The sequence below is a fragment of the Rhopalosiphum maidis genome, chromosome 1 (assembly GCF_003676215.2).
Source record: "Rhopalosiphum maidis isolate BTI-1 chromosome 1, ASM367621v3, whole genome shotgun sequence".
NCBI lineage: Eukaryota > Metazoa > Arthropoda > Insecta > Hemiptera > Aphididae > Rhopalosiphum > Rhopalosiphum maidis.
Window position 1 is genome coordinate 33219182 of NC_040877.1, and position 19016 is coordinate 33238197.

Genomic DNA, 19016 nt, shown 5'->3' on the forward strand with positions numbered 1-19016 from the left:
ATAACACGACATGTAAAACGCTTAGAGCGCGGGAAACCCGGTGTGCCCACCTCCTCCCCCCCTTTGGTGCGCCGCTACTGTTTCGCAAACTGCGAGATAACGAGCGACGTGTGGTTGTGGTGTACACGCGGTTTTATAATAATATTATCATTAATATTTCGTCGTCGCTCTCCTCTCTCTCTCTGTCTCTCTGATTTTAATAAAACCGGGCGAGCGGCTGTGGGGGCGTTTCGAGCGAGCCTATTGTTTTTTTTTCAACGTCGACCGGACACACGGAACAGTCACTGCCGCCCGGATTGAATGCAAATGAAGTCGTCGTCTAGACGACGGCGGGCGGCCATCCGGATGACGATTCTTCGGCTTAACGCGATTAGGAAGACTACCGTGTTGGTTCCCTATAGAGGTACTCGGCGAGCACCGCCGTCGTCCGTTTCGTACAATATTATATTACATGACTTTTACAAAGTGGTGGTACACGATCCGAGCCCGTTGAGGTGATTAAATAAAAATATATTTTGGGACGTCTGTCGATTTCGTATATGAGTGGGCCGTTACGATTCGCACACAAACTAAACTGTGTTGTGGTGTAGCGCACGTGTACGAGCCGCCGATAAATAATGTATAATAATTGCGCGCGCTTCTTCGTGAGTAGGTACAGAACATACCTCTCCACTACAGTTGGCTACTGGTATGACTACTCATCGCTAATTATTATTGTTGCGCGCGTACTATGAAGTGGAATAATTAATAATCGCGCACGCGAGAGAATAACATTATATTGTGACGTGCTAAAGTGCCGAACCACGTAAAACGGCGGACACGTGTGTTTATAGTTTTTTTTTTCCGTTTTCGCGCGCGTTCGTTTTATTCGGAATTTTTCTTCGTTCCACCTGCCGAGTGGGTGTTTATGTACTGAGGAATTTCCGCTGTTGGGTTTCGGGTGCGGTGAAAGTCGTCGCCGACTATCGCGCACTGTCGTGTCGACAACGATACCTGTGTGACTGTGTACAATAATATTTTAGTCACGCGGATTCTGCGACCGTTTTCACTTACAAACATCGCGTTATTTCGTTGTTGTGGTGCTCGATTATTGTTATTATTATTATTATTATTATTCGGCAAGGGATGTGGCGAGTTGCTGTGTGGCTGTGTGCGCTCGTACAAGTCTCCGGAGAGCCCCAAATTTATTTCTATATCACGGTTTAACCCCTCGATATTTCATACACTCCCTAATACCCCTGCCAGCGACGTGTTTGACATTTTTTTTTTAAAAGAATAAAAGAATTTTGCTTTAAACAAATGTAAATAACGTTATTAATTAATCAGCGCAATATCCCTTTGGTAATATAGACAATATAATCAATCTCAACTTAAAGGGGCGCAATTACATTGCCTCTCCCTCCCATAATACGACTCTACTTGTCGTTATTTAAATGTGGTAATACAGTTTTCGATTTGACCTCGCGCGTTTGTGCATTTCTAACAAATGTATAATATTATAATATATTTTATTTTTTCATCATCGATGAGTAATTCGAAAATACTGTAATTCGCATACCTATATAGTCTGCGCGAATCGTCGAAATGTACACAGTGTACACGTTTACGCGTTCATTTTATATTGAAAGTCTGCTGCCAAGTTTACGAGATCCGTGCGATGCAGCGTGTGTGTATGGAAACGTATCTGTCAATGCCAAAAAATCCATTAGGTTGGTTTTTGACGAGACCCGACGTTTATTATATTATCATTATTATTATTAGAGTTTCGTTTCGACGACGTGTGACGTGCATTTGAATAAAAAATGAACTGTTCATTTTTCTTTACTAAACCGAATTCGATATTATATCATAAAATATCGTAATATTACTATACAATTTATATATTATGCGTACATAATACGAAATACGTGTTAATCTTATAAATTTGCCCGTTGGTTCGTTCTCCTATTCCTGTACATATAATAAACACGTCATACGATATGGTGTGTTGTTGAGTAATACAGAACATTGTTGATACCGTGTCAAGGACACATTTTTATACTGTTGATATCATGAGTTTTATGGACAACAATATTGTTAATATAACCGTCTGTAACCGTTGTAATCCAGTTCATTGTGACTGTGATACATTTTTCACAACAACTTCCAAAGAGGAGACTAGTGACCACAATGGGTTTGTAACTTTCGATCGTGACCACTTCTTTTTCACCAGTATAGTACCTATTAGTGTATTACTTATTATATTAATATGATAATTTATATTATGTATTAAATAATTATATCGAAGAATCGCGAAGATAAAATCGAACGTTTATATTGCTATATAATAATATTTTATCGTCTAGCACGCGATCAATGCCCCGGAACCGGATAACCGCAAAATAAAACCGTCGCATCAGCAGTGCCACCATTGCCGCGTAACGAAACCGGGATCAAATCGATCTATATGCGTATAATAATTAATTCCTGTACATTGTTAATCGTTTCTATAGATCGGCCACGCGCCGTTATAATGGCATGATATAGATACAACTTGTTAATGGACCGGGTGCCATCTATCGGTCTACTGCAGGATAACTTATAGCGGTTAGTCGGGTCTCTCCGTTATCGGGCCAATACTTATAGGCCTTAGCCAAGTCCAAACATGGACATGGCAAAACATGCTAACATCCCGAATGGACGGTGTTCCCCCAGATCGTCGTTTGGCATAATATATTATATGACCTTATACTACCGCTATTTACATCTGGTCCGGATCTCGTCTCACCCCTAAGAAAAATGGTGTTTCGCGCGTGGGGCGTGTTCGTCTTTTGAGACGTCTGACGGAAACCGTACGCGCGCCACTGTTGTGAACACTGAACATAATATTACATAACATGAAAAACTGTCATGTGAGTCGTCCTTTAAAAAAAAAATTATAACGTGGACTTTGGCGGTATAACAATAATGTAGTATACTCGCCGGAAACAAAACAAAAGAGTCCGTACGCGCCACAATAGGTAAACGTTTTTTAATTATTACGGTCCGATATATATATATATATATGTATAATAATAATAATATTATTATATACTCTTAATGTCGCCGCTTGCGATTCGTTGTATAAATTAATTGTTATTAAATACGCGCGTGTGACGTTTGTCGTAGGTATAACGTATAATATTTCAGCAGGCGAACGTGCAATTATTGAACGCCACACACGCGACACGATAATATGTATTAAATATAATAATAATAATAATAATAATAGGCGTCGGCCGTCGCAGCAGTATCTTACATTTTTTCCTTGTCTTCCTTTACGCCGTGGCGAGTATCCTTGAAATCCAAGTCGAAATGTGATTTTTTTCTTCCCCTTCGGTCCCTCCCCGCGGACGTTTCACGCGCGCAACAAAGAAACACTCCTCTCGTCCTCGTGCTGGGCTCGCGCTGCAGCTGCTCGTCGTCTTAAACCGCCGGCAAAGACCACGCCCACATACGCGCGTGCGTGTGTGTGTACGGTCTATCCGACTTCTTCGACGGTAGATACACACATACGCGACAAAATGTTACAGGTAACGACCACCTGGACTCACGAGAACGGTGGCGGTAGGTATATAACATTGAGTGATATACGCGTTTGTAGAGAGATTTCTCGATTGTCGTGTGCCGGCCATAATGCTCCTGGTCTCTCTTTTAATTCCGTCAATATATTTCCTCGTCCCTCTGCCCGGTGTCTGGAAGAGCTCAAATCATTTCCGTCGCCGCTGTAGTTAAATCCCGTTCCTCTTGATGGATATTTCCTTTTTTTTCAACGAGGACAAACCCACGCAAGTTTTATTTTAATTAAAAAAAATATTAAATAAAGTTATTGATAATCTTGATAATATATAACAATATGACGTCATGATATTATAAAGACTGTAAAATTTAAGTACTCGTAAATACGCCCACCCGACTATTGTGGCAACGAAACAATAATAATTATTGACTTTAAACAATACCCTGTTCTGCCGTAATTGTCTTGACCGCTGCAGGATCCAGCGCAGCACTCGGAGGACAAAATGCATTTCACCCTCTCCCCCTTCTCCTTGTCATTGTATATAAAGGTCGACGACAATCGACAGCGTAATATTATTACAATTTAGTATATTGTCGTATGTCTAAAGCGTTTTGCACATCTCGTTCACCTGTTCGAGCCGACCGAAAAAGTGAGAGATTTAATGCCTATAATAATGTATTCAAATATTACACGCGTTTGTTTCTGCTGTGGTTAGGTTTTATAATTCTACACACACTGCAATATTGTAATTTATATTTTTTAATGCCGTACGTCATCAAAATAGATCGCCGTTTGGGCTTCTTACGTAACAACGAGCGTATTTTTACCGTTTATATTTTACTTTCTGCGGCCACTCTTATTTTGGGTGTCGCGGGTTGTCGGTTGGACGCCGGTGCCCGACATGTACGTAATAGTAATCTCTTTCTATAATTTGCGCCATTTATACAATAATAATAATACACAATTTAGTATATCTAGTATTATCGTGATCTTGCGAGGCCCTTCGGCGTCGATTTCTTTCCGTCTCTCTCCGCATCGTGCAACCGGCCGTGATGTTGCGACAACAGTATCATATACAATATTATTAGGTTTATCTGTAGCGTTAGAAAAAAATTAAATGAAAATCGCACTACAGACTTGTGCGTAGTATTATATAGCAGTCTGACGTCGTTTGATTATCGTGACTACCTATAGGCTATAGGTGTTTAACCAGCGGTGGCAGCAGTGTTATAGCAGGAGAATTGTAAAAATTTTGAGGGTGACGAGGTCAGTAGTGTATAATAATAATAATGTATATTATTTTTTTGTTCAGACAGTTGTCTGTACAATACCAAAACAAAATAAATAAATATATTTGTATAATATAATACAAGGTATTGTATTTTATTGTATTATCGCGGTATATTGTGTTTTTCGTTAAAAATAAGTATTCGTCTCTATGTAGAACGTACATCCGTGTAAATTATTATTTTTTTCAAGTTTTCTATTTTTTCTTTTTTTTTTAAAGTTATGCGCCGTAAACAATATTTATAATGTAAATTAGATGGAAATATTATAGTGCGCATAGTAAGTGACTGCAGGGGCTGAATTCTCTGCATGATGCATTTGCATAAAAGTAGTTAAGCTACTGCTGTTTATATTTGATCGGGGGAGGGGAAATCTTGGAGTATTATTTGTTGAATTTGTATGGCTGGTCTAACACAATGTACTTTTTTTCTCCTTTTTTTGCATATCTTATAATTTTTACGGCGCAATTGTTTTCGTTTTTTTTCTTCATACCCGTTTGTACGCAATTCTTCCCATACTTCATATTTTATGTGTTGAATCGTTGTATTCGACAATATTATTTAATATGATATTTATTGCATATTCTTCGGTGATGTAAGACATTTCTCACTAATCTCACTTGTCGTGTAATATATTATAACAATACAGATGGGTTATTTGTTTACATGTAATATTTTTGTTTTGCATGTCGAGCAGACGAGCAACACTTTATTTTAAAATTCCTGACTCGCAATAATAACTTGCGAAAGGTCTTTTTATGTATCAGACGGATTTATTGAATATTTTATTTTCACGTCAAATGGAATTGTTCGAGTGGTTTTAAAACTCTGTATAGCATAGTATAATAATATAAATATATATACGGAAAATGTTTGTCTGGGTACAATGTTTACGTAAGGATGGACCTGCTATACGATGACAAATCGGTGAGAAGGGTGCGCAAGTTATTTCCTCAGCGGTTTCTGTACAGTCGGATGTACGGGCGACTGCTTTTGCGGTGAGACCACCCTGTAATATGTTTATAATTTGTTCCGTAATGTTGAATGCAATACAAAGAGTAAACATTATAATATCAAACAGTGTACACTCTTGTGTATGTGAATTCGAATACTACGCCTACGTATTTATCACACGTATTGAGAAAAAATATCTAAAATTATTATTATAACAGTTGTATAATATTATAAATTATAATAGTAAGGTGTGCGTAAATATGTACACAAAATTTGCGTCGTGACTACCATAATATTATGTCAATTTTAGAATAACGTTGTATGTATGTATCACGTTATAAGTAAAAATGTAAAATTATACTATGTATCGGAAACGTGAGGTCATGCTGCATAGGACAATCTCGGATTTGCGCACACTGCAGATCATTAATTTCTAAGAATTCTCAATGATTACGACAAACGAATCCCGAGGAGAGGAGGTTATGTGATTTTTCGCAGAGTTCGCGTATAAAAAATTTGACGTCCTTGCGTTTTGTGTTTCTTATTTTTGTTTTTTTTTATCATTGCGCACATTATAACGTTGTAAAAAATATTTTTGTGTGTCTAAATGTCACGGAGACAAAGTTACTGATAATAGGAAAATGACAATGATAACAAACAGAAATTGTAATCTATTGCATATTATATATCAGTATTAAATAATTATAATTTTCATTGTCAATAATAATACTATTGTCAGCGCCGTTGACGGGTTGAGATTGGTAATAAGCGCCGAAAACATCTTGGCGTTTACAGTGCAGTTACAGGTCCTAACTGGTTTTTGTTTGTACGTTTTTCGATAGTGATTTGGAAACTTTTGTTTTCGATTTCCCGTAATCGCAATAGAAACGCAAAATAACTATATAGTAAAGTTGGTAATCGCGCACTAAACTCGTTTCTAAAACACGTCTTCTCTCGTTCGGCTCGTTCTTCCCACCCCCTCCGGCATTCCACGATTTTCATTTAGTTTTTCACTTTCCCGCGTCTCCTCGATCCGTATGACGAATTTCCTCGGTCGCTTTCTGCCGACTCCAGCACCGAGTGCAAAACGCGAGATATTATGTTCGTCCAATCAATTGGCCATTGCATGCCGGCAGAACAAGCTGGTAGTTAACCACATATACGCGTCCGGCAACCGGTCGAGGAGGTATTAGATATATACATTATATTATTTTCCTTTCTTTCTTCTTTTTATAATTTTTTTGTCCACCAGGTCTGTGTGAAACGGCTGACGACGACCGACTGTGTATGTGCATAGTGCATACCTATACTGGTTTTCGTATCTTACGGAATCGTAGTATGGTTCAGAACCGGTTATACAGCGGGTCGTTTTTATGTGTGTACCGTGTATATACGATTATTATATTATTATGTGTACCTACGTCAAACGCCGTTCGCCTCTTTCCCCTGCAGCGACCCTTCCGTACAACACGACGCGTATATTATGATAATGTACTACTTAACCAAACGCGTTCGGTTTATATATTTTCAACCAAAACATTTTAAGCCGTTTATTCCGATCGACTGCGGCCACTTTTTGCAATCCTTTGACACGACTGTATTCCGTGAGCAGCACGCATCCAGCAAACAATCGGGGAACGTTGGCTGTTGCGTAAAGCGTAACGTAATTTAGAGGATCTCCGGTCACTTATCTCCCCCCCTCCATACACACGCACTCCACTCACCGTTCCATCCGGTTTAAGTCCAGGAAACTCTCGTTTCCCGTTTCAATAGTAGAATGGGATTTTGACCATTCGAATATCTACGATATTATTTATTGTAATATTTTGTTAAATTATATTATTGTTGTATGACATGATACAGTGCGTACTAATAACGCGTATACGATTCGGTCTAGACGCGCTTGATTGTTGTTTGGCCCGAGGATGACGAAATATTAAAAATAATAATAAATAACAACAATGATAAAATAATTGACGATAAAAATAAAATGATCAAAAAAACTGAAAATAAAAACAATATGCGTTTAACACGAAACTGGATCGAGTTGCAACGGGGAACGGCCGAGTCGTGTCCGCCAAACAGTAACTATAACAATAACACAAATTTAAAATGATTACTTTTCGTGCCCACCCATCAACTAGATGATAAAAATCAAATCGTGGGTGTTTTGGGCCGATTGTTTTTTTTTTTAAATACTACACTGTTGTTAGTCTAATAATAATGTAATTTCTGTTTTTTCGAAAACATTTTTGGGAATGATATTAAACTATCAAATAATTAAAATATACTTCACGAAAATTCTGTGTGGTTTTGAGCTCCCTCATACCAATTCAATCGCTTGGTACACTGCGAAAAAACGCTGTATACTCCATGTTATCAATCGATACTCGAGTTGATAAATTTAATATTATTATTTATGTTAAGCACTAAACGAGTTCAAATAAAACGTTTTATCTCTCAAACCTGTTTTGTTCGAGTGTATTTTTGTCTATTCGAAATACGTTAACAATGCGTAAAATACGAATGGTTTTGTATTTTCAGCGTGCCCGCGTGTTAAATGTGCGTAATGGGCATTTTAAGGTTGAACTATTTATTACACAATAAACAACACTTAAAAAAAAAAAAAAAACAGAAATAATGAAATCAAATAATAATATCTTTTATAAGTATTATAATAGTAGCGGCGTGGATTAGCCACCGAGAAAAAAATTATAAGCGATTACACTAACAAAGCGACGTAATACGGGGTAGGACTCGTTGTACAGCGCCCATTAAACCGCGTACATTTTTATTGTATTTTAATTTTTATTATACGAGTATTGTATTATAAAATATTACGTACAAATACGATAGTAATTATTATTATTCGTTCTATGAAATCTGGTTGATAATATTTTAAAGTCGTGTCGAAAACGAAACCATTACAACATTATGTTTCGAATAAGCGACTGTCAACTGATTATAATTTTATTTTTCGTGAACTCCACGCGATATAAACATCCGACGTACTCTACACCCAAACAATCGGACAATTACATGCCGAGTGTATACTTAATAATAATTAACAACGATCAATTTCGTTCGTGTATATATATATATATATATATATATATATATATTCTGATTGATTGTCTTGTCTCGTGTTCATCAAAAACAATATTTGTATAATGTAGACTGTTTGTATTGATGTCTATATTTAATATTTAACATAACAATCCGTAGAATTGTGTGTAGTTATTATACCTACTTTGTGTACTGTTCGCTACGAACAATGGGCTTTTTAATATCAATAAAATATGAAACAAATCAACACAGGAGACGAGCATACAGTAGATATTATACGCCAACGAATCAAATGTATTATGCGTATTGTACTGGATGTAATATTATTTTTTTTAAATCTCAACGAAACTCTTGACTGGCCATTATACACATTAACCGCGTACGATATTATACACCGAATCAATTGCGAGCGTCGATCGTTTAAAAAATCAAATCGTAGCGGTGGTTTGGATGTCGAAAGGTTACTCGGTTTTTAAATGATTAATAAACAACATTCAAGGTCTCCTTCCCATCGCGCCCCCCCTCCCATCAGATGTTACGTCTGTTGTCACCAATCTTTTAAACCTCGCGATATGGTTCCGCCCCTCGATGTTGTTTTCGACTCGCGTGCACAGTATAACACATTGTATCAACCGATTTTCAAAAACAGATAATCGTTATTGGAAAATGAAACGCGTTCATTGTCTCGAAACATTATTTCCACATTTCAAGCTATAGTGTTGTACTCATATATTATATAATTAAAATATTATTTGTAAATTTAATAAGATTCCGAGAGATGTCATTGTATTGTAGTAAATTCACATATTACATATTCGTACTATAAATTATTCGTGTTGATAAAACGTCAAAAATAATATTTATAAACCGTTCAATAAGCTGATGACCAAATACAAAATGTGTATTTAAAATATAATATCATATATTATCATCGTGTGTCAAGTGTTCGAACTAATTTACCGTGTACACATAATAACGCACAAACGTTAATTATCATAAAACATATAACATAAGTAGATCTATAACAAATACACACAAAAAAAAAAAAAAAAACGTTTAACGTTTCGAATTTCTGTTGGCCATCTGTAGATATTTAGTTACTTTGGGGGGGGGGGGAGGTGACAAAATAAATTCATGTAATGAAGTATAATATTTAGATAGGTGTACTAATTGGATGTCAAAATATTAAAATCCTATACTCGATTTCATATTACGAGCGTGTACTTTTATGATTTCTTTTTAGGAGTTAGTGCGCCGTTGTGTGTTCATTACAACCGGCAACAATAATATAATATTCACTCGGATAATAAATACACTAACGGGACACTATAACGCACACAGCTATTTATTAATATTATTATTATACTATATCGCCGTACGCAGATAGACGAGGGACGACGTCAGCTGTAGACATTTATGCCGACGACCGTTTCTCAAAACGATATACTATGTAGGATGTAGCATTATAGCTGCGAATAGAATCCTTGTAATATTGGCGTCGGATGATGATTATGTACTTGCGAGTATGATTATTATGACGTGTGTGTATACAGACATACAGTGCTCGACCGAATATTATACAAAAACTTAATAAAAATATCGACTGTAAATAGCGGACGTTTCTCAGACAACAAAGTGTCCGTAGTCCGTGAGGGCCGAGGGGGCACACTAACACACGATAACTTATATGCATTGTACAATTTAGTAGGTAAATAATAACCAATGGATCGTTTGGTATTGTCGATAATGACACGAAGTTATGTTTTCCAACGTGAGAATGTATTAAAATTGCTCAGTGTCTTATTACTATCATTATTGTTGTGTGTTCCTCTCTTTCCTCTCACTCTCCCGTCACTGGATAACGCAACACAAAACCGTAGTCGTCCTGCGTATTATCACTACAATGATACACAATATACACGGTGTCGTGTAGGAAAAAATAAAAGAACCGCAAGAGTTCGTTGACGCTTTTGTTGTAATATGTTATTATCATCATCAAAATTCGTCCGCATTTCGTTCTTTACCCCCTCCCCCTCCCGCCCTTCCCCGTCATATTACGAAGGAATGGAATACGCACGAATTGCCCGTTGCGCGCTGCAGGCATGTACGTGACAACTGGAGTCTAAAACGACAACGGACACGCTCTGTCCCTCCATAGGCGACAGGCGTACCCCAGAAGAGGAATACTGTGCGCACAAAGAGTACCTACGCAAGTACGCAATCGTTGTTACGAAACTGACAAAATGCGTGTGCAGCCCATCGCCACTAGGTGTAAAATATAATAACTAATTATATTATGTTATATTATTTATAATGTGAAGACTTTTATCGTGGACCAAAACTCTTATTATATAGGACTTATCACTTCATCACAATATAATCTTTTTTTTCTTTTCAAAATTACGCATATATAACCTACATAGATTAAAAAAAAAAAAAAAAGTATTATCATTATATTATATTACAAAATCCATTGAACGATATTGGTTCGCGCAAAACAATTTTATCGTTTTGGATATTACATAATAGTAAATAGTGTTTTAGAATAAATTATCTGTGCATTTTCTTTTTTCTTTTTCTAAAAATATTCGTCCGTTTAAAACCTCTGGAAACGAAGCCGTATAAATGGACGTCCTCTCAATAATTCGTAACATTATTACTCACATTATAATAACACCATTTATATTACCTATATATAGTGTATATAATGAAATATGAATATTTATATAAGTGCTCGCGCGTGAGAGTGTGTAAACCTTATAGGATATTATTTGTTGACCGTATAGAGGAGAAATTACTGACGACGACGACGACGTTCTGCATGATCAATCTGTCGTGGAGAGTTTTTTTTTCAGCACGCATCTATTCGCGCTTTCTATACGTCATTTGGCTTTCGCTCGTCCGCCAGTTGTGTCGTGTCGTGTCGCTCAGTTAAAAACGTCACATCTTTACAGTTACTATAACCGTCTTCATAATACTATTAGGTATAATACTGACAGTGCGCTCAGAGTGTATAAGTAACTAAAATAGTAAATAAGCCCCCAAACAAATATCGTCGTGTTCTTTGTATACATCCGCACGGTCCCCGGAAATTGTCACTATTCTTTTGATTATTCTTATGTGTATTGTGTAAAACATAAAAGTAAAAACTAAAAATCTTGTGTTGACCGTTCGATTTTATTGTTTTTGCAGATACTTCGTACGATAAAGCCTGTCGCCGAGGAAGCGCTCCCACGACTCCCGTGCTCGGCAACACCAGGTCACTGGAACTCACACCTTCGAGAATAGTGGTAAGTTATTAATTATTATTAATATCATTAATATTGCACGTACTTATTATAAATATATGTGTTAGTAAAAATAATAATCGTTCTACGCCATATTAGGTACGAGTATATTATTGAACGTTGTTTACATTCCGTGAGAAACTTTTAAGCGTTTCTACTTATGTGTATTGTCGTACTTATCGTATTATATAATATGAACTCAGAAATATTGCTGTATAGGTCATCTGTCGTACACGTTAGTTTTTGTAGAAAAATTTAAAGACCGACAAAATAATGGCCTTTTTCGAGTGCCATATTGTGCTAATTACGGCTCGTGCGGATATGTTAATATTGTGTAGCGTATGTCCAATAAAAACGTTTTAATCTCAAAAAGAGCGAAGAAATTCTTCAAAGAGAATGTCTTTCTTATATGAAAATTATACTCGATGGCGTGGTAGATACGGCAGACAATTAATGTCAACACGATGACTTTGGGTTTCCGCTCGTAAAACTAAATTGACTCATCAAACAAACTAGCGTAAAACGTGCGCGCTTCCGCTATAATATACGTAGGTGCTCCATAGAATTCGGTATACCTACTTATACACATTAATGTATAGGTATTTTATGGTAGTTGACCAGGTTCTAATTATTTTTATGAGAAAATTAGAGAAAAAAATAGTCTTTGCCTTACGATACCCAATAACGAACAGGAATATTTAAATTTTAGATCAATCGATCTAATTCTAAATCATGTACAAGTAACCGGCATGAATTTTTAGAAATTTCATACGATTTATTAATAAATAATATATATTATAGGTACATCATAATATGCGACAATATTAAAATACTATCTTATACTTAAATAGTGAATACTTCGTATGTAGGTAATACGAATATTTAATCATTTTCGAGTAAAGCACAAATTTAAAACCAACTAATTTTGTTTTACTGATTTGATTTTAAAAAACTCCTTTTATAAAATCCATAATTATTTTGAAAATAAAGTGTTGTAATAAAAATAATAGGTACCTACTTAACAAAGATTTTAAATTTGTTAGAAATGTATACAAGTATAGGTACTGTATCATTTGGACTCGTAATATGTCTTTATCGCACGTTCATTAGATACATATTATACTATTAATTGTGTTCACATAACGCCACTGAGGATTTGCCTTCGGTCATTTTGTAAATTCATTGTGATTGCATAGTTTTGTTGTACTATTAACACCTCCAAGGCAATTATTTTTATTAACAATATTAACTATGTAGTATATATATATATATATACCAAAATTATGCGAAAATTTATTTAGGAAATTCGTTTAATAATAAATGTTGTATATAATTTAATGTTATGTAAATTGAGCGGTCATGTTAGTCTTATTATGGTAAAAATTTAAAACCTTGGCTGAGATTGTTCAAAAATTCAAAATTATATTTGGTTTTAAAGATATTTAATCATTTTATATTTCGTACCTAGTCATTTCGAATAAGAAATATTTAGCAATTAAAAACTAGAATAGTTTATTCCAAAATATGTCGATGTTGATTATTTTTTATTTGTATTAACAACATACACAGAGTAAGTAAAAATTGTATGTTTATGTTGATGTTAGTTTCAACTCGTTTACCTTATATCACATCGATCAACGCCAATCATAAATTAAGGAGAATGATATATACGATATACTTAATAAAATAAGCGTTATCCTAAACAGAAAAATAATGGTTATTACGGTGCAATAACCGTTAAAAATGGATTTAGATCTATATAACGTATAACAACAAAACGATTGATTTTATTTTCACCGTTTGATTCTACGTATATCAAATTATATATTATTGCCTATGTGGGCCGAGCTTAGCGTTAATACTTTCTCGTTTATTAGTTAATTTATAAACATAACAATATTATAAATATTTTTTTTATATATTTATATTTTATTGTCACTTTTTAAAATCACTAGTTATATTTATATGACTACATAATAGTTACCTATTTCGTGCCTAGTCAACTAACCTTTTGTTTTACATTTCTGTAGATTGCTAGATTTGCTTCTACATGTATATACATATTATTTATAATAAGATGTGCATATTTAAGTATCAATCATCTCGATATAGGTAGACTGTGGTTGCAATAACGTATTGTATACGCTACATACTGATTGAATATTTTAATTGAAAAATGACTCCGAGTTTTGTCTCCTCAAAACATTACCCAGTGAGGGGCAAGGATATTCGTGTTTATTTTCAACCGGTGGATATATTATGAACGTGAAACTTTGATTATATTATTGACGTAGTTTTACCAGAACGGAGGTTTATATTATACCTAATCTATTAATATAGTATATTCGAAGCCGACATCAGAACGCATTACTTATATATTGGACTTTTCGGGACATGAGCGCCTTCATATATATACGAGAAAATTTTGTGTTTTATTCTTTTGTATATTACTATAATACTACGTATTGTCCATCGATAATGTGATGGGTTGGTCAGTGATGAAAAGCGTTTTTGAACTCGCACTGCGCCCACTGGTTGCTGTTGTTTTTGGTATAGCTATAGTAGGATATGATGTATATATTATATTGTATACATACAATTATAAAAAAACAGTTAATACATTTAACGTTTTTTTCACGAAAAAAAAAACTTCGTTTAAAACTTTCACTGCGATCACAAATAATAACTGTTATCAACTCAGACCTCCGCAGTATGAGCCGTAACGATGATGGAAATCGCTAACGTTGTTGTGCAGTGTCGTGTCATATATTATTTGCTAGTAATTTGTGTATACTCTGTAATGTTTGGTTAGTTTATTTATACCGATCGAGACATTTTGTCGTTGGATACGTGTGTATTATGGCATGTATTTAAACTGGGATGAATGAGGGTGGTTGTTCAAACGTCCTTTTGGTGTTTTTCCAATAAAAACGTGAACATGTTTTTATAAAACATATATAGTATTAATAATATCTTTAATGTAACCCTTAAATTTATTTCTATTAGACATTTTTTTTATACGCAATTGAACGTAAATAGATCAACTTTACTTACAATGTAATTTTTTGTTAACAGAATTTCTTTTCAAAACGGTCGTTTAGGTCAAATCCACTAAAACGGACCAAAAGTGTTACAAAATTGGAACGAAAAAAAGCGCTGGAATCTGATGGGTAAACGACAATTTAATTATGTTTATAATATAATATATTAAATTGTAGATAGATAATACAGCCGTCTTTGTAAATAATAATATATCACTATTAATTCTTTACACGGCTCGTCTTTTAACTTTTAAAATATTAAAAATAAATCGGATATCAATTTTTTTTTATTAATATTCTTTTACGTATACGTATAAACTGTAGTTATTATCGCAATTCTTTACAATATTTTTATGGTTTTGAGAAGTATTAATTTGTTAAAAAATCACTTGTGAAGAGGGAGGGAGTATGCAGTGGCTAGTGAGATACCGTGGCTTTTGAATAATAATGATAAAGTAAAGTAGATAATTGGTAAACTACGGGTTCAGAATTGTTAAGTAATAATAATAACGAAAAATTACGTTTTTCCATCGCAGAAACGCTAGCCCAGGCAACGGACCTCGGCTGAGAACGTCCCGTTCGCACGAGTCGCTTCTGTCTGGCCAGTCACAGAGCATCATGCAATCATTGGACCTTAGCAGCGGTGGTGTGGAGATCAAACCTCTACATCCGTCCGTATTGGGCCGAGAAAACTGTTTTCAGGTGACATTGCCCGCGGGTAATACGAGGTACTTCTCGTGCCGCACTGCCGAGGAACGCGACAAATGGGTGTACAGGTAGGTTTTTTGAAAACGTTCAAATTATGGTATACTTGGTATACTATATTATCGTTGCAATAATTAATTCACATTGGTTTTCTACACAGTTTGAGGAAATCCGTACAACCCGACCAGGAGCACATACGCCGTACGGAAAACGCGTTGAAAATATGGATTTTAGAAGCCAAAGGATTGGCTAACAAAAAAAGGTACGAGATCATCTATTTAACCTACAACTGCTAGTTGTATAGTTGCATGTTGTTCCACTGCATAAAATTAAATTTATAAAAATTAATGTGTCATGTAGTTCATTTTAACAATTGTACATCACGACATTATCAATAGATACAAATATTATTAATACTGTTGGTTCACGCAGGTATTTTTGCGAGCTGTGTCTGGATAAAACATTGTTTGCGCGAACGTCGTCTAAACAGAAATCGGAGCTCTGTTTTTGGGGCGAACACTTCGACTTCACCAGTCTACCAGATGTAAACGTCATAAACGTGCACTTGTATCGGGAAGGTGAAAGGAAGAAGAAAAAGGATAAGAGCTTCTTAGTCGGTATGTGCATAGAACATTAGTTTATTTATACTTAATATTTTTGAAAATATAATAATTAACTTTTTTTACTGTAATTTTAGGCACCGTTAGCATTCCGGTACACGATGTCACGTCCAGATTCCTTACCGAAAAATGGTACCCAGTGACCACGGAGAAAAGCCTCAAAGATCCTCCGTCATTAAGAGTGAAATGTCGTTTTCAGAGTGTCGACATATTGCCCGTACAAATCTATCAAGAATTCTTACAGGTGATTTAAGATGTTAACGATTTTTAGTTACCAAACTTCCAGACCTGTAGCGTCCAATAAAAACACCATAATCACAAATCTAATATATTGTACAATATTGTTTTAGTATTTAAGAACAGACTACAAAACCATTTGTGAAATCTTGGAACCCGTCGTTGGCGTGAAAGCCAAAGAAGATATAGCCACGGCTCTGGTGCACGTCATGCAAAAAGAAAACCTAGCTAAAGAGTTCTTGTCTGACATTGTGATGATGGATATAGAGAAGGTTGAAGACGATCGGCTGACATTCAGAGGCAACTCGCTAGCTACTAAGGCAATGGAAGCGTATTTGAAGTTGACTGGCGAAAAGTATTTACACGAGACTCTTAGCGAACTTGTGTCAAATGTCATGCAAACTGGTTTTGATTGTGAAGTGGATCCTCTAAAAGCGGGTAGTGCATCAAACTTGGCCAAACAGCAGGCCAATTTAAGAAATGCCGTTGAAACCACATGGAATCGTATACTCTCTTCTCATACATCATTTCCATTGTATGCAATTATATTATACATTAATTATTATATGTATAATTTCATTATAAATTTTTATTTTGTTTTAGTGAACTTCGGGAATGTTTTACAAGGTTCCGTGAACGTATGAACAGTTCTGGACGTCACGATATTAGTGACAATTTGATTTCAGCGTGTATTTTCTTAAGATTTTTGTGTCCAGCCATTTTGTCTCCTAGCCTGTTTAACATTACACATGGTGAGTTTGAATTTAAAACATTACTAATATATCAAATGTGTGTTTATATTTGTTTTTATATCTTCCACAGAATATCCTAATGAAAAGGCAGCACGGAATTTGACTCTGGTGGCTAAAACACTTCAAACCTTGGCTAACTTCACACGATTTCAAGGAAAAGAAAATTTCATGGAGTTTATGAATGACTTTTTGGAACGCGAAGCAGCTTCAATGAAATCTTTCTTAAAAATTATATCTGTTAGTCTCAATTTAAATTTCAATCATAAATTTTAATTAAACTATTAATAATATTAAAAAATAATAATATTATTTTTATTTTGTATAAATATTTTATAAATAGTCTCATTAATTTTTCAGAGTCCTGTACCAAATGGTTATTCAACTCCACAAGACCACTCCACTGAGTTTGATGGACACATCGACCTTGCCAAACAATTGAGCATACTTCATACATTGTTAATGGAATGTGTGGAAAAAATATCTCCAGTACGTCTTCAGGAAGTAGAAAAGTTACACATGATACTAGAAAGAATACAATTAGCACTTGCTCAGCCTGCTGGAGTTAGAACACCGTTAAAAAATTATATTGAAAACCAACCGTCTAATGATCAGAATAATATGTACCAGCCTGTACAACATCAAAACATTTTTAGGTGCGTAGGATTAGGAGTTACTACACAATAGACAAATATAATTTGTATTTAAACAGTATTTATATCTTATTTGTATTTAATTTTAGATATAATGACCCAACATTGAAAGATGGTGCTCAACGTTTGTACGGGTCAACACAAGGATCATCTTTGAACAGTACAAATAATTTGGTTGGAAGTTCAACACTGTTGTGTGAAAAACGTCCCATAACCAATACAGCACGTGCATCGACTCTACCCCGCAATGCATTCTTTTCGTCAAATCCCGGTTCACCTAACCTACAGCTTTGCCCTAAGCTAAAATTTGATGAACCAGTTTCCACTTACAATGGATTTACTCCTCATCACCACATCAATCATAATAACGGACACAATTCTGATATTGAAATTGACCAACAGCAAAAGGGAAGTCAAATGTCCATTTCCACACTATCAAATGTAGCATCTTCTGGTTATCAGAGTTTTGCGGCATACAGTCAGAGCTCAAGTCCTGTTGATTTGACTAATAACAATAGCAAACCACCATTAGCTAATGGCAATGCTGCTCTGCCTCCTCTGGCATTTGTCAATCCTGTATACCAACATCATCACCATCACCATCACCACCATCATCACCAAAGAAAACAGCGTCCACGGTCGTGTAGCTCTTCCGAAGATGAGAATACTCCAGTTAATGATAAAGTAGCTCAAGTGGCACCAAGGTTCCTACCACCTCATCGAGCTCCAAGAACTAATCCACAGTGTAATGGTGGTGGTATGGCCAGGTCCTTAGCTTGGAAATGGTCTCCAAATAAGGTTAACGGAGTCAGCCCTACTCCTAAATGTATACTTGGTGGTATGTCATACTTATTTATGTTAATAAAGTTTTATTTGATTA

General features: G+C 35.3%; 1 protein-coding gene across 5 annotated transcripts in view; it reads left to right on the plus strand.

Annotated features, from left to right (window-relative positions):
• Positions 1-19016, plus strand: part of LOC113550018 (probable Ras GTPase-activating protein) — a 130857-nt gene that overhangs the window by 109726 nt on the left and 2115 nt on the right. For all 5 annotated transcript variants that reach the window (XM_026951601.1, XM_026951598.1, XM_026951599.1 and 2 more), the window contains 11 exons: positions 12037-12134; positions 15207-15301; positions 15709-15948; positions 16038-16139; positions 16310-16494; positions 16575-16741; positions 16848-17269; positions 17338-17486; positions 17557-17723; positions 17844-18139; positions 18226-18974. In XM_026951601.1, coding sequence (XP_026807402.1) covers positions 12037-12134; positions 15207-15301; positions 15709-15948; positions 16038-16139; positions 16310-16494; positions 16575-16741; positions 16848-17269; positions 17338-17486; positions 17557-17723; positions 17844-18139; positions 18226-18974 — 2670 coding nt within the window. The remainder of the gene's footprint in view (positions 1-12036; positions 12135-15206; positions 15302-15708; positions 15949-16037; positions 16140-16309; positions 16495-16574; positions 16742-16847; positions 17270-17337; positions 17487-17556; positions 17724-17843; positions 18140-18225; positions 18975-19016) is intronic.